This window comes from Cynoglossus semilaevis, chromosome 3, assembly GCF_000523025.1.
Source record: "Cynoglossus semilaevis isolate Cse_v1.0 chromosome 3, Cse_v1.0, whole genome shotgun sequence".
Taxonomy (NCBI): domain Eukaryota; kingdom Metazoa; phylum Chordata; class Actinopteri; order Pleuronectiformes; family Cynoglossidae; genus Cynoglossus; species Cynoglossus semilaevis.
The window spans coordinates 14,088,872-14,107,959 of NC_024309.1; the positions used below are offsets into that span (position 1 = coordinate 14,088,872).

Below are 19,088 nucleotides of genomic sequence, written 5' to 3' on the forward strand. Positions count from 1 at the left end.
TTCTTCTGGCTCGTGGGTCGTAAAATGTGTCAGCCCTGCATTAGTGCAGAACAGACTGAGGGTAAATGGATGGAGGAGGATTTGTGCATGTCTGTTCTCTGCTCTCTTAATCCAGCTTATAACACATGTATTCTCATTCATGTCGTCTTCCCTAGGCTGAGCCAGGTGCATGGAGAGGAGAAAGAGCAGTAAGCAGAAGCCACTTCAGTGTGAGGTGGATGTAAAAGCAGCATCAGCTCCCCAGTGTGGTGCTCAATGTATGGCACCAGTCCAGAGCAGTTGTTCTGAAGCTGCAGTGCATTTGAACCAGTCTGAGCTGCTGAGACTTCCTGTGTTTGACATTCCCACTGACCAATCAGGTTTGATGTCCTGGTATAAAGTTCCAGTCGGATGCTGAGTCAGCTCCGGCAGAAACCGTCATCTGATGAGTTCAACGGCACGGTTGTCGTTGGCAAGAAATCACGTCAGAATCATACGTCTTACAGTGGGAACAGCACCGAACAGCATCTCCAAATGTGCTCCAGTCTGACACGGAGTGAAGAAAGTTCAGTTTATTTTCCAAAAGTGTCTTTGCCTCAGCTTCATTACACAGCTCTGAAATTGCTCCATCAATCCTTGCTGCCCTTTTCCCCGAGGTGAAGTCAAAATATTCAGCTTTTCATTTGTGTTGCTCAATCAGCAGAGACGTCGTGTTGTACAAAAGCAGGAGTGTAGTCTCAGAGGAGGCGACAAGGGTTCTGCAGAGGAACCAATCAGTTCATACAGGAGGACAGGTGTTCATGTTGAACTGGAGCAGCAGCAGTTTAAGAAAACGTGGACCAGGAGTATCCAAACTTTCATTCAGTCTTTTTATTCAGGATAGCACTGCAGCAAATCCCAGTCCCTTGTTTGGACTCGTTTTATATGAAGTTTGTCCATTATAGTCGAGTGTTCTTGTGTAAATGCTCCTTCCGTGTAGAGTAACATTACCCCCATTTTATGAAGTGATTATAAATATTTTTTAGTCAATCTTAAAATTTCAGTGTAAGCCAATCAGAAGTAAAGACTGCATTGACACACCTGGAGAGAAAAAAAAAAACACTTTCAACTTCTCCACGTTGACTTGAGCCACGAACGTCAACGCATCGATACATTGTTTTTTTGTCATTGCTCTACTGTACGTGGTGTGATGGGGGGGCAGATAATAGAAGATGGAGAATCTGAACTGTGTCCCCCGTTAGCAACACTGCTAAGATCCCTCCCGCGGCGTCACCTCCTCTGAAGGACCATGTGTCCCATCTGTCTGCCTGTGGTTGATGTCCCGTAGAGGAAGTATCGGCGAAATCAGTCACAGCCCAGGTCCTACCTCAGCAGGCAGGTAGCAGTTCACCTCTCAGCTCAGCCTGAATTCCTCCAAATTGGTCTTTTCTATTTTAAGAACCACGGGAAGCAGTTGGAAGATGGAAATTAAGAGCAGAGATTCTCCACACGATTCCCTCTTGGTTTGGAGAATAGTGTTTTCTCACAACAGGGAGAAGGAAAGAAACTAATTTGATGTGTACATGAGACGAGATGAAAAAACCTGCAGTTCTGTCTGGAGAATACTTTATTTTTATGTCTTCATAAAAGAAACCAGGCTCAGGCAATCAAACCAGTTCATTCTGATAAATTAATGATTGTGTTTGTTGTTGTTTTGTGGATCTGTGTCTCATGTGAGAGGAAACATCTTCAGCATGACAAAATTATACCTCTGGGATTCCCACAAAAGGCACAAACTTTAGTTTACACCGTTTCATTTCTTCTGTGGAGGACATTTAAATATTAGTCAACGCAGTCCGACTGTTTATAGTTGATCTTAAAATACTTTAAACTCCATTATTTGAACTTTTGCCTCCGAAGATTTTTTTTTGTAATTTGAAATAATGATGTGATATTCAGGGATGTCAAGCAGGTTAATTTACTAACAAACAGACCTCAAATAGGAATGTAAGAAAATAGCCAACCACTGAAACATAATGATATTTCATTTCAGATCAGCATATCTCACTAGTGTCTGCCAAAACCTTCACTCTCAATGTTGTTGCTACCCTTCAGTCATAGATAACCCCAGGCACCTGTCTCCACCTACTCTACCCTGCCAACACCCTTGACTACAAACAACTGTGCATTTGAGATTGAAAACAGTGATTACACCTTCCATATTTTATAAATTTGTGTAAAAGAAACAACAACATGATGTAAGGACAGCCTGAGGGAACCATCACTTCCTCCTCCTCAACACAGTTCTAACAGTTCTGCGTCCCGTACATACACAGCCGTGTATTCTTACTTGATCTGATAAAAACACTCCACCTACCTGTTTTGGGATCCACAGAGAAATAAGGCTGTCCTTGAAGAATACTGTAGACTATTCTGGCACTGTTTCCATAGGTGGGGTCGTCGGCGTCGGTCGCAGTGACTTGGAGCACAGATGTGCCTGAAAATGAACACATTATCAGGATTATTCTTTTCCACTGGAGGCGCTGGATGTTGATCAGCTGATAATGGTGTGAGCTGATTGGATGTTGATCAGCTGATAATGGTGTGGTTTTGTTAGAAACGTGAGTGAGACTTTTCACCTCACAAATCTGAATGTAATAATTGCTGGGATCATTTTTGATACGCAGAACAGGTTTTCAGTTTTCAAACACGCACATACAGAATGTCGGCAGTGAAAATGTGTGAAGGAAGTCACATCTTTAAACAGAGATATTTCAGGCCTATAAACCTGATTAAGGCATTTTGAGTGAGTTATTTTTATCTAAAATCTTATAAAGCTATTTAAACTTTTGTTAAGCTGTATTTCCAGACACAGTGACTCTTCTCGATTATATTATTTAATAATATCCTTAGGTTTATCTCAGATTACTGTACAATTAAAAACCTGCAAAATAAATAATAGTTTGTCATGTAATAGATCACAACATCATTGTTACTCGTGGTTATCAATAACTCCATTAAAACAGCATTTCACATCAGGGTTTCTAAGCTGTAGAATAAAGACAGTTGTTGCTAAAGAAAACACAAGAGCATGAAGGAACCACACATACATAATACTGATGTTCACAGACCACGTGGAGCTCAGAGTGTGTGCAGTGTGTGCAGTCGGCCATGTCACAGAACAGGAAAATTACACCATGTTTTTTCTCCTGGTGATGTTGTTAATTCTGTTAGTAGAACGGTTCCTGGTTTTTCCACAGCAGAGGAGAAATAAAGCAGAAGCAAAAAGCGATACTTCATTATTTACTCTGGTATTTAAAAAAAAAATCCCATTTAAGAGCCGTTGTGTTTTAATTTAACACTTGGAGTGTTGCTCAAACAGTGTTACAGGCTTCATTAACCCATTATAATTGCTTGATGAGTGCACTGTAATTGCAGTACAAGCCAATATAAATGGATTTCTGTATGTAACAGCCAATATGCTAATGCTAGTTGACATACATTTAAGGGCTATGTTGTTTTTTTTTTTACTTTCACCTTTGGAATTTTAATAGAATTCTATAACCCTGTCTCTCTCCACGGTTTCAGGAGTGAAATGTCATCAGTTATAAACCAAGTCTCTCCAGACTCGGTCTGAGATTTTCTGAAATTCTTTTCAACCTTTCTGCAAAAATCGCTTTGGAAATTACAAAAAGAAATGAAAAAGATTTATCCAACTGTTGACAAGCAATATGTCGCATTTCCCACCGACAGATGGTCTCACAATGGAACTGATGATTTCAGGTTTAAATTAAAATCTTTAAACCAACACAAGAGCTGATTAAAATAAAATGATATAATGTAACAAAAACACAGTCTATCAACCAAAGTACAGCATAACGATAGCTTATATAAGCTAACGCTAACTAATTAACAACAATTTAGCGGTAATTATCAGAATTTAGATGTCACTTATGCAATAATGTGCAAAAATTTCTGATGTGTTCCTAAATCATGTCTAATATTTTAGCATTCAGACTGATTACAGACACTTTTGGTTAGTTTTTTGGCCACCAATCATTTTCTTTCACACCATTTTCTGAATTATTTTTCATTTTCGGATTGTGTTAAATTCCCTAAATGGTCATGGTTTGTTAAAAATATAAGTTTATTAATTAAAAATTATTCATTAAAAAAGAAAAAAAAAGGAAACGTTGCAGTCTGGAATCTTGGTTCAATCTTGGTTCATGTAGAGACGCCTGGACACTTTCTCTGCCTCAGCTCTAGTAAAACTCAATTATTCATATCTCTCCATCTAAACAAGCCGCCACACCAGCCTCAGGGAACTGAAACCACAATTAAACACTGGATTTTCCCAGAAGTGAGATGGTTGTCACGACGAGCTGAGCTTCCCTCATCTGAACGTCCATTTTCTCTCCAGCATCTCAGTCGAGAGACAAAGTAGCCGTCAGAAACTGGCAGCCCTTTTATCTTGCACTCAAGCAAAAAAAAAAACCATGAAGTAGATATGACATAAAGCTGGTTTACCTGTCAGGTTCTCAGTTAATCCTTTTAGAGAGGAAAAAGAATATTAGCACCAATTAGTTTGCACATCTCCAGCAGCTTCCCTGTGCACTGGGAGCTGTGGTATTGACAGATCGAGTGGAGGATTAGTGTGAGGACAGATGATTGTCACAGCTGGTTGAAGCAGCTGACGCACAGTAGTGGAGAAGGAACTGGTTTAATTGAAAAGAGCTGAAAAGGAGAGAGTTTATTAAAAAGAGCTAATTATTTTCCTCTTCACAGTCATTGGATTTCCTCCTCAGGTCATCGATGGAGATTGATTCTTGTTCTGTGCAACCAACGATAAAGTTTGCAGCGAGCGGTGGAAGTCTGTGTCCAACAGAGGCTGTTGGTTCATTTCATCATATTGGCTAGTTTTTTTTAAAGACAACTAGAGTGGAGTTTGGAAATTCATCAACGTCACGCTGACACACCAGAGCAGCTGCTACATGATGGATGATGAACTGTTTTTAATGGGATTTTAGATCCAGAGAAACCACAGGTTGGAGGACCAGGGTGGTGATCCGAGGATCGTCGGTTCCAGTCCTAGCCCACACTGGACTGTGGTGCGTTGAACAACCAGCAACAATCTCTCTTTTATCTAAGTAATAAATGGTGTTGATGAGTTCTAGTAGTTCTTATGAGCTCTGGTAGGTTACAGCATATTTAAGTAGGCCACGTTGACCTTAAAACCATCTCTGCTCTTCTACTGTAAGTGTCTCTTTTCTGTTCTGATAGTGATTTTGTTGGCCATTGAACTGTCCTTGGAGCGTTTTGAGCCAAAGATGGGTTTTTGGAACAGCTCTTTTAGCTTGTTTTCTACAGCTCTCACTCAGGTCATCAGACTGAAGCCTATTGAATTACAAACAGCTTAAACTCTCCTTGGCAGGAAAACATGGTTTTTGTGTGCTGTGAAATATAGCTTCACCGCTTCGGTTTTAGAGAAGTACAGGGCAGTTTTAATGGCAGCATTTAAAAGCCACAAGTTTCTGCTGAACTCCAAACACACACACACACACACACACACAAACACACAGTGAAAACCATTAAAATTCTCCTCCGATTAAGACATGAACAACTTATAGCTCACTTAGAAACAAACCCACTCCCCAGCAGGTTTGTGTGTGTGTGTGTGTGTGTGTGAGACATGTTGTGTTGATGAATATTCATGCAGAGATATCGACAGTTTATAAAGACAACTCCCACAGGTCTACTGGGGTTTGCATATATTAAATCTGTTCTGCACATTTCCATCTTCGTGCTGCAGGAAACCAAGGCAGTTGATTGTTTTCTCCACCACTGATATCCAGACTGATATCCACCTAATGTTCTCCACCCACAAAACCACTGTCTTCGAGTGTGTTTGGGGCTGAAATTGCAAGTGTCTGGACACAGTAAGTGAATATCATCACCTTCTCCGTGAGGTAGAATCTTCCAGGTTGATGATAGTGTGTCTTTTCTTCAGCAGTGAAAAGGAGAAATGAAAAATAGATGTTTTCCTCTCTCTCCACAGACGTGCACTGAAGCTTCTCTCCACATTATCAGTGGCAGGGACAAATACACACACTGTGTGTGTGTGTGTGTGTGTGTGAGTGTGGAGACTCCGTACGGAGGGGTTTATAAAGTCCAGCCCAGAGGGAGAGAATCACTGCGCCCAGAAAACATAGATGAAAAGAGCGAAGTCTGCTGGATCAGAGAAGATCAACCACTGAAGAACCTGATCAGAAGCAGCCACACGGGTTAATAAGATGTTTGATCCTGGGCTTCAACACTAATGCCTTCTTCTGAGGCGGTTTCAGCTGTGAGTACAACCGTACTGTACACACAGGCTGAAGTCACAGCTGCAGTGGCTCCTGTGTTTCCTGTTGTTACTGTGGACAGAGACAGGAAGGACTGAGAAGAAACGCGTCACTGCGGTCGGTCCCATGTCCAGGTGTCCACCAACCACACAGGGACATCGTGGAGTTTTTGTTTATTAATATGTTCTGAAACAAATCGGTTTGTAAAAAAAGTCACAAATGAGAAAATAACAGGAACAATTGATGGTTTGTGGCACCATGAAAAAAAAAAAAACAGACTGCCTGTCTTAGACAAGGACAAGTGGAAAAAGGAGTGTGTTTCTCAGTCGTCCTGGTAATTAAAGGACAACTGGACTGACCTGGGTCTAATTGACTGCTGGAGAATTCTAGTATTCAGCCTCCGACTGGCTGGACATCAGAGATCTAAAAAAAGTAAAAACAGTGACCATACTCTGATCTTGTGATCTCCAGGGTCATGGGTGTGAATGGGTGTGAATGGGTGTGAATAGTCATGTGAGTAACCTGGGATGTTGTTATCACCTAAGGGACACAGTTGTCTTTGTGTCCCCTGGAGTCTGTCTGTGTTGTTTGCTGAGTGAGCGTGACACGATGTCTTAATCCACTTCCTCTGTGGAGCGACGGTTTCTACTGGTTGACAGAGATGGCTTCATTCACTGCTTTCAAACCACCTGCCTCTTTGAGAATGTACATTTCCAGCAGCATAAGTGTGTCCTTTGTCCTGAGATATAGGTGACCAGTTGAGTCCTGGTCTGAAGAGTCGGCTCTCCTGCCCCTCAACCCCCGACCCCTTCATCTCAAACCTCAAATACATAAATAAATCAACAAACATCAACCTCAGGATTCTGTTTCCTGTTTTCATATCCCAGCTTTACTCACCCAGATCAGACATCTCCGGTACCGTAGCTGCGAAGGGACCATTTGGAAATTTGGGAGGGTTGTCGTTGATGTCCTGCACTTTGATGATAAACTCTGACTTTGGCTCCAGAGCATCCTCTGTGTTGCGATCCAGGGCTTGTGCATGCAGAACGTAATGCGTCTTCCTCTCCCGGTCCAGACTCTTAGTGGCATGAATATCTCCAGTCACCTCGTCGATGATAAAAATAGTTCCGGCTCCTTCTCCACTCAGGATGTACCTGACGGATCCGTCGCCTTTATCTGAGTTTGAGTGAAGCTACAGGAGAAGGAGAAACAGAGAGTGGAGCTGTGAATACAAAGAAGGTACTACCACAGTAGGTAGGTAGGTACTGTGGACACATAGTAATGAGGACGGGTGTAAGAATACATGGATACATGGAAATATTTCATTTCACCATACAGTATCAATCTCCTCCTCCATCAGTTATTGATTTTTTCTCACCAATTCCCAGTCCAATATTCCTGGTGTTGGTTCATGTTTTTTTCTTTTCTTTCTTCTCTAGTGATTCCAAATGTAGATCCCTCTGTTCCAGTGTTAGGAACTGATGTTCAGACTAGGATCACACTGGGACTACAGCTACACTGGGGGGAAAAAACCCTGAATATATTGTGCCTATAGTATATTGCAATACATCATATTGTTGCCCCTGTATCGCGATACGTGTCGTATCGGCAGTTTCATGATGAAACACAGTTCTAGGAAGGACATGGAGCTAACATCTGTGTTTGTGTTTATTATTCTGTAGTTTGTGAATAAAATGAAGAACTGTTCCTTATAGTCTTGGAGAAGATAATCGTGACAAACACATTGAGTTCCAGATATGGGCCAGATTAATTAGATTATGTGTGCAAATCCCAAAAACCTTCTTTTTCTACTGCAGGCAGTCAGAGAAGAAAAAGTGCTGGCATCCAGTCACAGAGAACACAGCGAACCTAGATGTTTGTGAAGTTGGAGAAACTGTACAGAAGTACTATATGGTCCGAGTCAGAGAAATTCAATATTCTCCTCTCAGACTGGGCTGAATCCAAACGCTGCTGCACAGAAGCATCTTCACAGATGAAAGCTTGTGTTGAAAAGACTTTTTAAGGCAGTGTCTCACCAGGAGACGGGAAGAAACAGAAAAACTCTGCCACTAAACTCAGCCATAATTGATACTAGGAGGATTCAGGCTTTCATTCCCCCAAATCTGCTCAGCATGGTTTAGGTTGGAAAGTTTTAAACTGGTCTTTAAACTACTGCAACATCTTCATTTCACATCTCCATGAATAAAACATGTGCCAACAATGTTTTTTTTTTCATTGTCAACACAACCATCCTATTGTTCACATCACTGTCTGCTCACAGTCTGTCGGATGGTTTTGTTTGTGGACCAATGAGCTGTAAGACGCAGAGCCGTGAACCAGGGATCGTCTCTGTCTGCCTTCAAACTCAGACATTAAATGAATAATTCAGTCTGTATGCAGATGATGTGTATTTACTCAGGCTGTTACTGTAGAGTTCAGTCTGGAGCAGCGTTGATTCACACACACGGAAGGAAAGAAAGAAAGAAACTTGGTCTTTGTTTTCTTTCATTCAGTTTCAGACTTTCACAGGATCATTAGTAACAAAGTATAAAAATGTTCAACTCAACAAGAACCTTTAAATATCACTAATTCAATGTCATTTGATGTGGAGTTATCTCATAATACACTGTCAGAATTAACCTTTAGACTTCAGTTTTAAAATGAATCGTTCACATGAGCAGAATGACCTCACGGTCTAATACTAACACCAACCTCCATCACCAAGTTCACATGAGCAGAATGACCTCACGGTACATCCAATAATACCAACCTCCATCACCACTACACAGTCCATACACATGTTGTTACACATGTTATTAACAACACTGCAGTGAACGGTTTTAGTTTCACTGAATCTCCTGGATCTTAAACATCCCATCATCAACTCCCAGCATGTGTCTGTGGAGTGTTCAACCTCTGGTCAGGGGCCCAGCTTGTGTCAGAGCAGCCAGACTCAGATCAGGACAGTCACTCAGTCTGACTGACACAACAACATCAGATGGACTGTTCAGGACTGTAGACTGATTAATGTTGTTGAGGACAACAAATATTTTGAAAAAAAAAAAAAAAATCCCCAAACAGCTGGAACTGAAACATTAGAAATAATTACATATAATTGATGTGCAGTGCAGACTAAATCAATTATTTTAATTTATTCTTTAAAAAAGTCAGATTTCACAACTGCACACAATGTGAAAACGGCAGCAGACGTCCAGAGGCAGAGTAATTACAGTCCACTTCTCTGAGTGCGACATGGACGTGTCCACTTCCTCTGGGCAGCTCCACACTGCCCCGGCTCCAGCCACGCAGATGGAACTCTGCCTGGAGTCGGAGCAGTCGTTTGGCCGTGGCCTTCCTTGGTGAGAGCCAATAAATCAAGATCCTGCAGAGTGTGAACCAGTGATGCATACGCTCATTGCTGCTGTCCAAAAATCTATGGCCGATACAAGTGCCAACAGGTTGCAGACCATTACACAGGCTTCACGGGCCGAAGGAGCGGCAGCGTCCGCTTCAGCCAGAGAGAACACGACAGGACAGAAGGTTCAGATCAGATGATGAGGTGATGAAGATGTGAAGAGTCTGATTCTTTAAAAATACAAAAAAGATTTTTTCACAGGTCGACAACAACAAAACCCCCCAAAATGTATGTGCTATAACAGAGCACATACACTGCTAACAGTACAAATCCTGCCAGTATATACAGGCTAAATACTGGCGAGCCAACTCCAGTACGGCCAAATATCACTACACTGCGAGCCAGATTTGGCCCACGGGCCTGAGTTTGACACATGTGATCTAGTTCTTCTTTAACAAATCCTGCCAAAACCTCTGAAGTCTCTGTGCGACAGACGGGCCGGCAGCTGCCAATGCATTTGTGAGGAGGATGACGTCATCTGGAGAGCCCGTACACACACTGGAACACAAACCTCAGGGTGAGACTCCATCCTCTCTCTGACAAATGAACAGGATGTGACGTGGAGCTCCGGGTTCCTCAGACTCTTCTAGTCCTGTTTGCTGATCTGTTCATCTCCACGTTTGTGATACCGACGTTTTATTTTTCATAAAAGTATCTTCATCTGAGTGTTTGTGGAGGCGGCACATGGAGAAGATGAAAACATTCCTACACCTCTTACTGATTAAGCCTAATTGATAATTATAATCTAATCTACTGCCACAGGAGGTTTTCTTCACCTGATCCAGTCTGGAGCTGGAGTTCAGCCCCAAACTGATATTTTCTGTTGATTTTTTGCTCATTAAATGCATTTACTCTGAATCTGCTGCAGCTCAGATTATTTCTGTCCTGTTTGAGGGAGTTGAAGAAAATGACGTACAATTTCTGAACCTGATTTATTTTTATTTTTTTCACAGAAAATACCCATTTCCTGCAAAAGGAAAAGGAAGCAGTGGAGAACACGAAGTGAAACACAATCTCCACAATCAGAGCAGCCGAGGTGAAAATCCTGTGCTGAGCTTCTTCCTGATTTGATATGAGTTGCTGCTCAGTTTGACCTTCACCTGGGCTTGTTTTCCACACACCTCCTTGTTTTCTCTTCCTAAATACCTTCTCACTCACCAGATCCTGATAATGTATGTGCCCGCTTGTATTACATTACTGCTGCATGTACTGACCTGTGTGTGTGTGTGTGTGTGTGTGTGTGTGTGTGTGTGTGTGTGTTCCTGCTCAGCCTTGATTTCCCTCCTGTGCCCACTCCTTTCCTGCTGCTCTGTTTCCTGATGATCAGCTGAGGTGTTGGCTGTTCATTGATCTGTTGACTGCGTTCTTCATATTCGTAGCAGCTTTTTTTCTTTCTTGTCTTGTGTTTCTTTGGATGTATGCAACTTAGATCCATGGTGTGTTCTAATCTAGTTTGACTTGGTTTGATATGTTACTGTATGTGGTGATATGTTATAGTATGTTATGGTTTACTACGGTATGGTATATGTTGGTAAGTTCTGGTAGGGTATGCTATGGTATACCCTACACTTCTCTGTGTGATGTTGTAAACCCAGGGTGGAGTCCTTGATTTTCCCAGTACGTCCCTCTGTAGTTTGAATATATCACAGTTTAACGTCTTGGTACAGAGACTCGTCTGTGGAGATAACCAGCTGCACAGCTGCTGAGTGTGAGGACATTAATGCACCGTCTCCTCTCTGCTGCTGGAACATGGTCAACATCAGGCCACACACACACACACACACACACAGGTAGGCTACAAATAGCTGAACATGCTTCACTACTCACTCTGGGTTTGTGTGGTTGTGTGTGGTTGTGTGTGTGTGTGTGGTTTTCCACTGGTCTTATTATCAGTCTGACTTTGGACAAAGAGCAGTGACATTTCACTTTGTGTTTCTTCCTGAAAAATTCATCAAACCTGCATCACGTTGGCGTCGGCGGCAGCATCACTGATGCATAAAGGTGGCAGACAGAGAGTGGAGCATTTCTACTCCGTCAACAGAGTGAGGAGAGTTGGGGGAAATGGCGGGAAGTGAGGGGAAGGAGGAGTGATCAGAGCCCCAGCTTCATATTTGTAATTAGTGCAGGGAGGTGTGGGTTGGTTTTTGATTAAATCTGGGCTCTTACACTCCACTCAAGAGAAGTTAATCACGTTTTATGTGGGCATTGCTTGATTGTCTGATTATTACCACATATCACCAATCAGCTCCTGCCTGCGCCTCCTTCCCGGGGATTGATTTGTTGCAGTCACGCTGCAGCCTGATGATGGAAAAGCAGCCTAATGACCATACATCCACAGACAGCCAGGAGAGGGAGGGTGTGCTGAAGTGATGCTCAGACACCGCCCCTGTCCTTGTCCTCTGTTTTGTCTCCTAACGAGGGGAGCCGCAGAATGAATGGTTGTCGACCCCAACGGGACGCCCGTCTTACACTGACTTCAACTGATGTACAGTAATGAGATTATTAGAGGCTCCCAGAAGCCATTCTTGACACCGCTTTAATGTCGTGGCGTCTAACTGCTGCTGCTGCTGCTGCTGCTGCTGCTGCTGCTGCTGAAATGTAATACGTGAATCAGGCAGGATTGGAACATCTCTTCAGAACGATGTAGGAAAAACACGACGTTCCTGCTGCTGTTCCAGTTAGTCAAGACAACTGTGTGATCTCAAATGTCCAAAAGGGGACGATAAAATAAATAACAATTCTCACCTTAAAATGAAGCAGATGTGACATTTAAGGACTTGTTCCAGAGATGTTCTAAGTCTTAAATGACTGACATGAACGTCCTGCCGTTAGTTGCAAATCTTCTGGTCTGGACCTGGTACTAATGAAGTGAACTGATGTCCTAACAACTGTCGCGTCGATAAACAGTGATGAACATGACTCTATGTCCACGCTGACTTGACCGCAGAACAGTAAAGAATCCGTTAACTTTTAGTTTCTCTTTCACTTCACCAGGCGACTCAGATATCCTTGTACATTCCCATTTCATTTCATGAGATGAAGAAAAAACAAACATTACACAGCATTTATTTCTTTGCATTTCTACTCATCCTTTCTTCAGGAAAATCAAACATTGTCGAGTAAAAACATTTTAATCTCTGACTAAATAATGACTGAGCCTCTTTAATCAGAGGCTGTTGGAACAAGTCGGAAAAACACGCGCACCAGAAAAATCTGTAGCTACGAACGGAAGGCTTAAAATACCGATCGCCAAGAATAAAAATAAAAAGGCCAGGAAATGAATGGAGTTGTCAATGACTGGACACATTCATGTTCTGACCTTTCTGTTTAAGAAATAATGTTTTTCCGCCTCGCTTGATAACAGCGTTTAGAAAAGAAAGTAATAATATATTTGTTACATGTGAGGGTTGAGTGTTCAGTGGCTTTAAAAAGTGTTCAGGTCTGTGTGACATGATGGAAAACAGCACGTGATGTTTTAACAGCAGTGGAGTTCTAAAAAACGCTCCCAGAAAGACTCCAGTAAATAAATCATACACTTCCTGTCGGTCCAAAAGATTTTCTGTTCATACTGGTGGTACACAAAAAATGGGGTCTTGGTTACAGGTTCTAATCCCCACCGATGCCACTTGTCAGTTGTGTACTGTTGAGGGATGAGGGGGAACCTGTGATTATCTCACTGTAAGGCCAGTGTATGAACCGTATCTGCCACCGTGTGGGCTCTACAATGACTCAGATATTTCAGATCAGTCCCTGGAGTGTAAACACCAAGAGTTGTCTGTCAGTGTCGTTTAGAACTGCGGAAGCTTCCTGAAGAAACCTGAGACCCGGACGACGGAGAACCTTCACTAACACTTAGGAAACGGGTCTGTGACGACGAGTCGTGACAGGAGGAAACACCTGTGGCTCCACTGACATCGGGGTTTTGATGAGGACTGTTGTGTTTTCACTTTTTTACAGTCAGAAAGTCGTGGAACTGCTGCCATTATACAGTGCATTTCTGTCTTCACCTGTCCCCCCCAGCTCCCCCGCCCCCCATGGCCCAATATTTCTGAGAAGTGATGATTTTTTCATGCACAAACAGCTGACTTTTTCATCTTCTCACAGTTGAAGTGTAAACACCAGGAGACAGTTGCCTGATTCTGTCACTGCACGTTCTGTTTTTAGACGCATGAATAAAACATTCCTGTGCCCTTCCTGGAGGTTGGAGCTTTGCTCTGCAAATTAACACAGAATGAGAGACGAGGATTTTTCCCTCGTAGGTTCTGAGAGGGAGCGCTCATTCTGTCACCGCTCACAATTTTCATTATAAATGTTCACAGCAGCCGGTAAAGGTTCAATTCACCCAGTTTCTGACCGAGGATCTGCTTCTGTTTATCAAACGGTTGCCCCACATAAACCCGGCAGAGTCACCGCCGACGTGTCACCGCTGCAGCTCAGGTTCCGCTCCCACCTTTGGGGGATTTTGGTCGTCCTTTGAAAACCTGTCATCCGGGCTGAAACCCGAGGCTGATTCTTCAGAGCGTCACGTTGAGCTGACTGACATGAAGACTTTCACACCTCACATTTGGCAGAACGACTCGTCTCCTGTCTCATATCTGGACCAGTCCTGTCCTCTGCCAGGCATTTGAGTCTCACTCATGCACAAAGCTGTCATTTCCTAAATGCATCACCCGGAAGGTGTCACCGGGGATTATGGGATACGTCGCAGGGGATTAAAATGTTCTTGACACATTGGACCATGCATTTATTCTAGAAGTTATTTTTTTCTGTCTGCTGGTTGACATATACGTGAGGAAAATTTAAAAAATATTTCACACCGAGCTGAACGATGGATCTCGGTTCGACTCCAAGGTCTCTTTATACGGTGGAGAGAATCCGGTAAATTTTCTAAAATAAAACATTGTTCATCTTTCAAATCTTTCAAATCTTTACTGTATGAGATAGTGTTTCATAATAAACTGGTTTTGTGCCATGGATAAACCTAACATTTTATTTTGTGTCCACTACTATGCTATTCAAATATGTCCAAACTAAAAACTGAACTCTGGGGGTCACTGACCTTGGATTTTAAAAAATGCTTCAGACCTAAACCTGAAAAATTGAGTTTCAGGGAACCTCAGAATCAAACTGGAAACAACAAAATTAAAAATTGAAAAACTTGACTTTGTTTTTTTGATCCCTGTTCTTGGGCTCTGACCAAACTGGGGACTTGACCACAGCCCTGACTGTTGTTCCTTCAGAACATCACATAACACCAGGTGTGGTGTTGATGATGTGGACACCTATAGAATGATTTCACTTCCCTGCAGTGGAAACACTCGTCTCCAGTTTCACTGACCACACTTTTTAATCCAAACAAGTAGAAGAGTGAAAAAAAAACCTGCTGCTCAGTGCATGCTGGGAACATTAATCCTCCTCCTCCTCCTCCTCCTCCTCCTCCTCCTCCTCCTCCTCTCCTGTCTGTGTCTAATTAAGGGTCATTCTGTCTCTTGGCCACATTAGGACCCAGCACAGCAGTCCCAGCCCACATAATTAAATGTTTTTATTGTGTTTGTGCGTGTGTGTGTGAGTGTGTGTTTGTGTAGTAACACCTGGAGACCTGGACTCTTTAAACATGCATGTCAAATGCATTCCTTAATCATCTTTATGTTTCCTCTCAGAGCTGTAGTACCGTACAGGATTAGCTGTGAGTGTGTGTGTGTGAGTGTGTGTGTTCAGTATTCAACATCATCATCATCATCTGCTCTAACACACACACACACACACACACACACAGAGGAGGGACAGCCTAAGGTAGAAGTGGAGCAGACCATTCTCTCTGTCAGCAAAGCAAACAGTCTGATCTTCACATCCTCCTGTGAATTCACTGTTGAATTAATCACAACGCTGTTCAGTTTGCTGCAGAAAATCTCTGTCTCCACCGTAAAACTGACAAACACACTCAGAGTTCTTATTTATTTATTATTTATGGCACTGTTTAAGGACTATAAAGCCTCCCCCCCCCCCCCACCCCCCTCCCACACTAATACTACAGCTGGAGGTCCAGGGGACCAGGGAACGTCGACAACCACAGGGGGTCCTCGGTTTACGATGTTCTCGGTTCATGGCGTTCATATTTACGTCACTACGTCCCAATCTAAATGTATTTAGAAAGTTTTATTCCAGCGGTTCCCCATTGTTTTAATGTGAATTTTGTCAATATTTCATTTGTTTGTTTTAAAGAAATATATCTGAATGTACTTGTATATAATTCACTTATGTTTCTTTGATGGTTGATGTTAACGTTCACTGATTCTCAGACCTCTGATAAAGTCTCGTCATCTACTTACAGAAGGAAATACTATTCAAAAATACACATCAATGAACTTGTTACTACATTGTTGTGACACCGTAGTTAATAAAACTCATGTCAAAATAAAATGTGGATTTTATCTGAAAAGTGTTTTTTTTTCCTCACCCCTCGTCTTCACTGCATGTCATCCCATTTTCCTGTCTTTCTTCTTCTTCTCTCTAATCAAACAGAGCTGTTGTTGAACAACACACATGTGTGAGCACCCCCCCCGGCCCCCCCACCCCCCCTGCCTTCCTCGGTCCCGTTCTCTCCGAGTGCAGTTGAGAGGATTAGTCTGTGCCTGAGTGCCTGGAATAATGATCACTGCAGCGGAGAAATACATTTTCACATTTCAGGAGATAAGAGCGACCAATCTGCAAGCAGAGGATTTAAGCAGCTCCCCGTGGCTTATTGTGGAGCTAACAGAAAAGTCTGCAGCCAACAACCACACTGCTGCAGCATTCAGCCCTGCACCAGCAGCAGGAACACCCACCAATATCTGTCTCCACTGCCAGGCCCATCATTCACTCCGAAATGATACGGAAAATTGCATTCATAAAAGTTTCTAACTATGGGACAGTATGTCCCTGTTGGACTTCTCTCCAATTTCCTTTTGTGCTGCTTCATTTCCTACAAAGAAACCAAATTGGGCTTCGTTTCTCAGCATGAAACCAAATCTAATATTTCACTTCAAAAATCATTTCTCACTTTCAAACCTAATTCGCTGCAGCGTTTTGGTCCCAGAGTGACAGACATGGTGGGAGGCTCGGCTGCAATTACTGAGAATTTAACATTTTGGACGTAGAAATCAGTCAGACTGTGTAATGACAGACATAAAAAAAATGAACGGGCGAAGAGAGAACTTCACAAATGAGAAGTGCCTCTGAACATCAGAAGAACAGAAGGCCGTGAGAGCCCGTCAGTCAAGAGGATACATCTCTTACCTTTCCAACGTACTGAGCCTCTGGTCCCATGTGTTCTTCTAAAACGAAGAACTGGTTCCAGATCCAGCCACGTTTCGGTCTGTGGTGCACCTCCGTCTCCCCGTTGGCCAGTTTGGTCTGGTTCTTGGAGGCCCCTTTGGCAGGAACATGGTGACTGGCACCAGAGCTTCTCTGGAGGAAGCAGAGGCAGACCAGAAAGGGGCAGAGACAGGAGGTGGTAGATATCCTCATGGTGGCACGGAGGTTTTTGTAAAGTTATCCTCGGGTTATTCCACGGTGGGGGGGATCAAACCCACCAACGCCGCAGGACTCCAACCACTACCACTGGACGGCGCTGCAGGCACAAGTAAAAGACGGGTCTAAATCCAAACCAGGAAAAGTGTAGTTCCTGTAGCTCCTCCGAGAAACCTTTACATTCTGGAATTCTGCAGTTTGTGAGAAGCTTCAAAGTAGGAAGTGATCTTCTGGTCGGTTCAACCAAACGTACAGGTTAATCCACAAAGCCATTCTGAACTTCCTGCAAGAGACAGAGAGAGAGAGAGAGAGATTTGCTCAACGTTGTCCTTTTTACAGATATATGATATGAAATAAGATAGAAATTAAAAAGTACCATCGAAGGCAACACATGGTATAAAATGATTCATCTTCAACAGTTTCCTTCATTTCAAGCATTTATTCATCGTCTCGTGCTTCATCATTTGCATATTACTGAACGACAACTGAAAAATCCACAGAGTGCAGACCCTGAATTCTATACAACGGGTCAAAGGTCTACGTGCTGCAGGGCCAGCCCGACAGTGTCTGTGGGCAGACTGGGGTTCTTAGCACAGAAGATTATAATAAATGTGGCGACAGAAAAACACACATTGACTATGATAAGGGCAGACATCCAGGCGCTGAGTCGTGGAGCAGCCGCGCTGGTTTTTACGAAGGCAGCGAGACGGAAATGACAGAGGAAAACAGTTTTCTAAATCAAAATTACATATTGAATGTGGCGCTGAAGCAGTGAAGGAATAACCACTTTTCTTGTTGAATTTCTCTGTTAGTGAGCACTGGGGTGAAGCTGCGCTGGTCCCAGCTTACCCCTGCAAGAATGTGTGTGTGACACCAGTGAAACCGCCGCCGTAAAGACGCCATTATGGGGAGTTAGATGTTGTTTAAGTCCTACTGAAGCATGAAATGAGTCTTCACTGCTCACTCTTTAACATCCACTCTGCTGAGGAGAAACCACGTCATCCGACCACACGGATGGGAGATGGACGACCTTCAGTCTGTGACCTGAACACACAGAGTCTCTGAGAGGCCCAATAGGAACCCAGTGGGTTCTCCAGGAGGAGAACCAGGTCTTTTCTAACAGAGTAATGACGAAAATAACCGACTCTTATCGTCCCAGTTGATCTGATGTATGAAGGGTAGAATTCCCAGCTGTGTGGAGATGATTGTAGAGGAGTGAGCCGTGTTAAAACCAGACATCGAGGCAGCAAACTTAACGCACACACTTTGAAAGATTATCACTGTATTTTATCCCAACATAAATATTGCCATATGTGGATTAGGAAGTACTTACGATCCTCTGACTAATCCCTGTGTGTGACACGTCCCTACATCCAAATTAGGCAGCTTAGCCATATTTGTTATTGATGTTGACTCAGTGCTGGGGCTGTAATGGGCAGCTGTTCTCTCAGACTGGGGTAAAAAAAAAGAAAAAACAGGCTGAATCATCTCCACAGTCAGAGACATGAACTGCAGGTAAATGAAGCTCCAGTTCCTGTCCCCCGGTCTGGTCCAGTGTGACTGAGGAAATGACTGCACCTGAGTCAGACTGAGTGTCAGGATGAAAAATATGGTTGCAGTGGTTTCACTTTACCCCCCCCCCATCCCCCTCCCCCCCATGGCTCTCTTCAATCACTCTCCTAATTGTCAGATTATCATGCTGATTCCAGGCAGAACACCTCCAGGAGGCTGTGAATTCAGCAGCGTCAGTGGAGGTGACTTCGCTTTCTCTGCTCTCATTTGGACGACACTGTTTCCAGCTGCCGTCTGCCGCACCCTCTGAGCGACACGGACCTGCAGAGAGGCAGCTACAGAGGAGACACACC

At 43.1% G+C, this 19,088-nt stretch overlaps 1 protein-coding gene across 2 annotated transcripts in view; it reads right to left on the reverse strand.

The window, feature by feature from the left end:
• LOC103377437 (cadherin-18) overlaps positions 1–19,088 on the reverse strand; it is a 72,822-nt gene that overhangs the window by 35,556 nt on the left and 18,178 nt on the right. The window contains exons 1-3 of one of the 2 annotated variants that reach the window (XM_025054757.1): positions 16,990–17,220; positions 7,197–7,491; positions 2,336–2,455 (exon numbers count right to left, since the gene is read on the reverse strand). In XM_025054757.1, coding sequence (XP_024910525.1) covers positions 2,336–2,455; positions 7,197–7,491; positions 16,990–17,220 — 646 coding nt within the window. Of the gene's footprint in view, positions 1–2,335; positions 2,456–7,196; positions 7,492–16,989; positions 17,507–19,088 lie in introns of those variants that run through there. The other variant, XM_008308249.3, reaches the window with a different exon arrangement.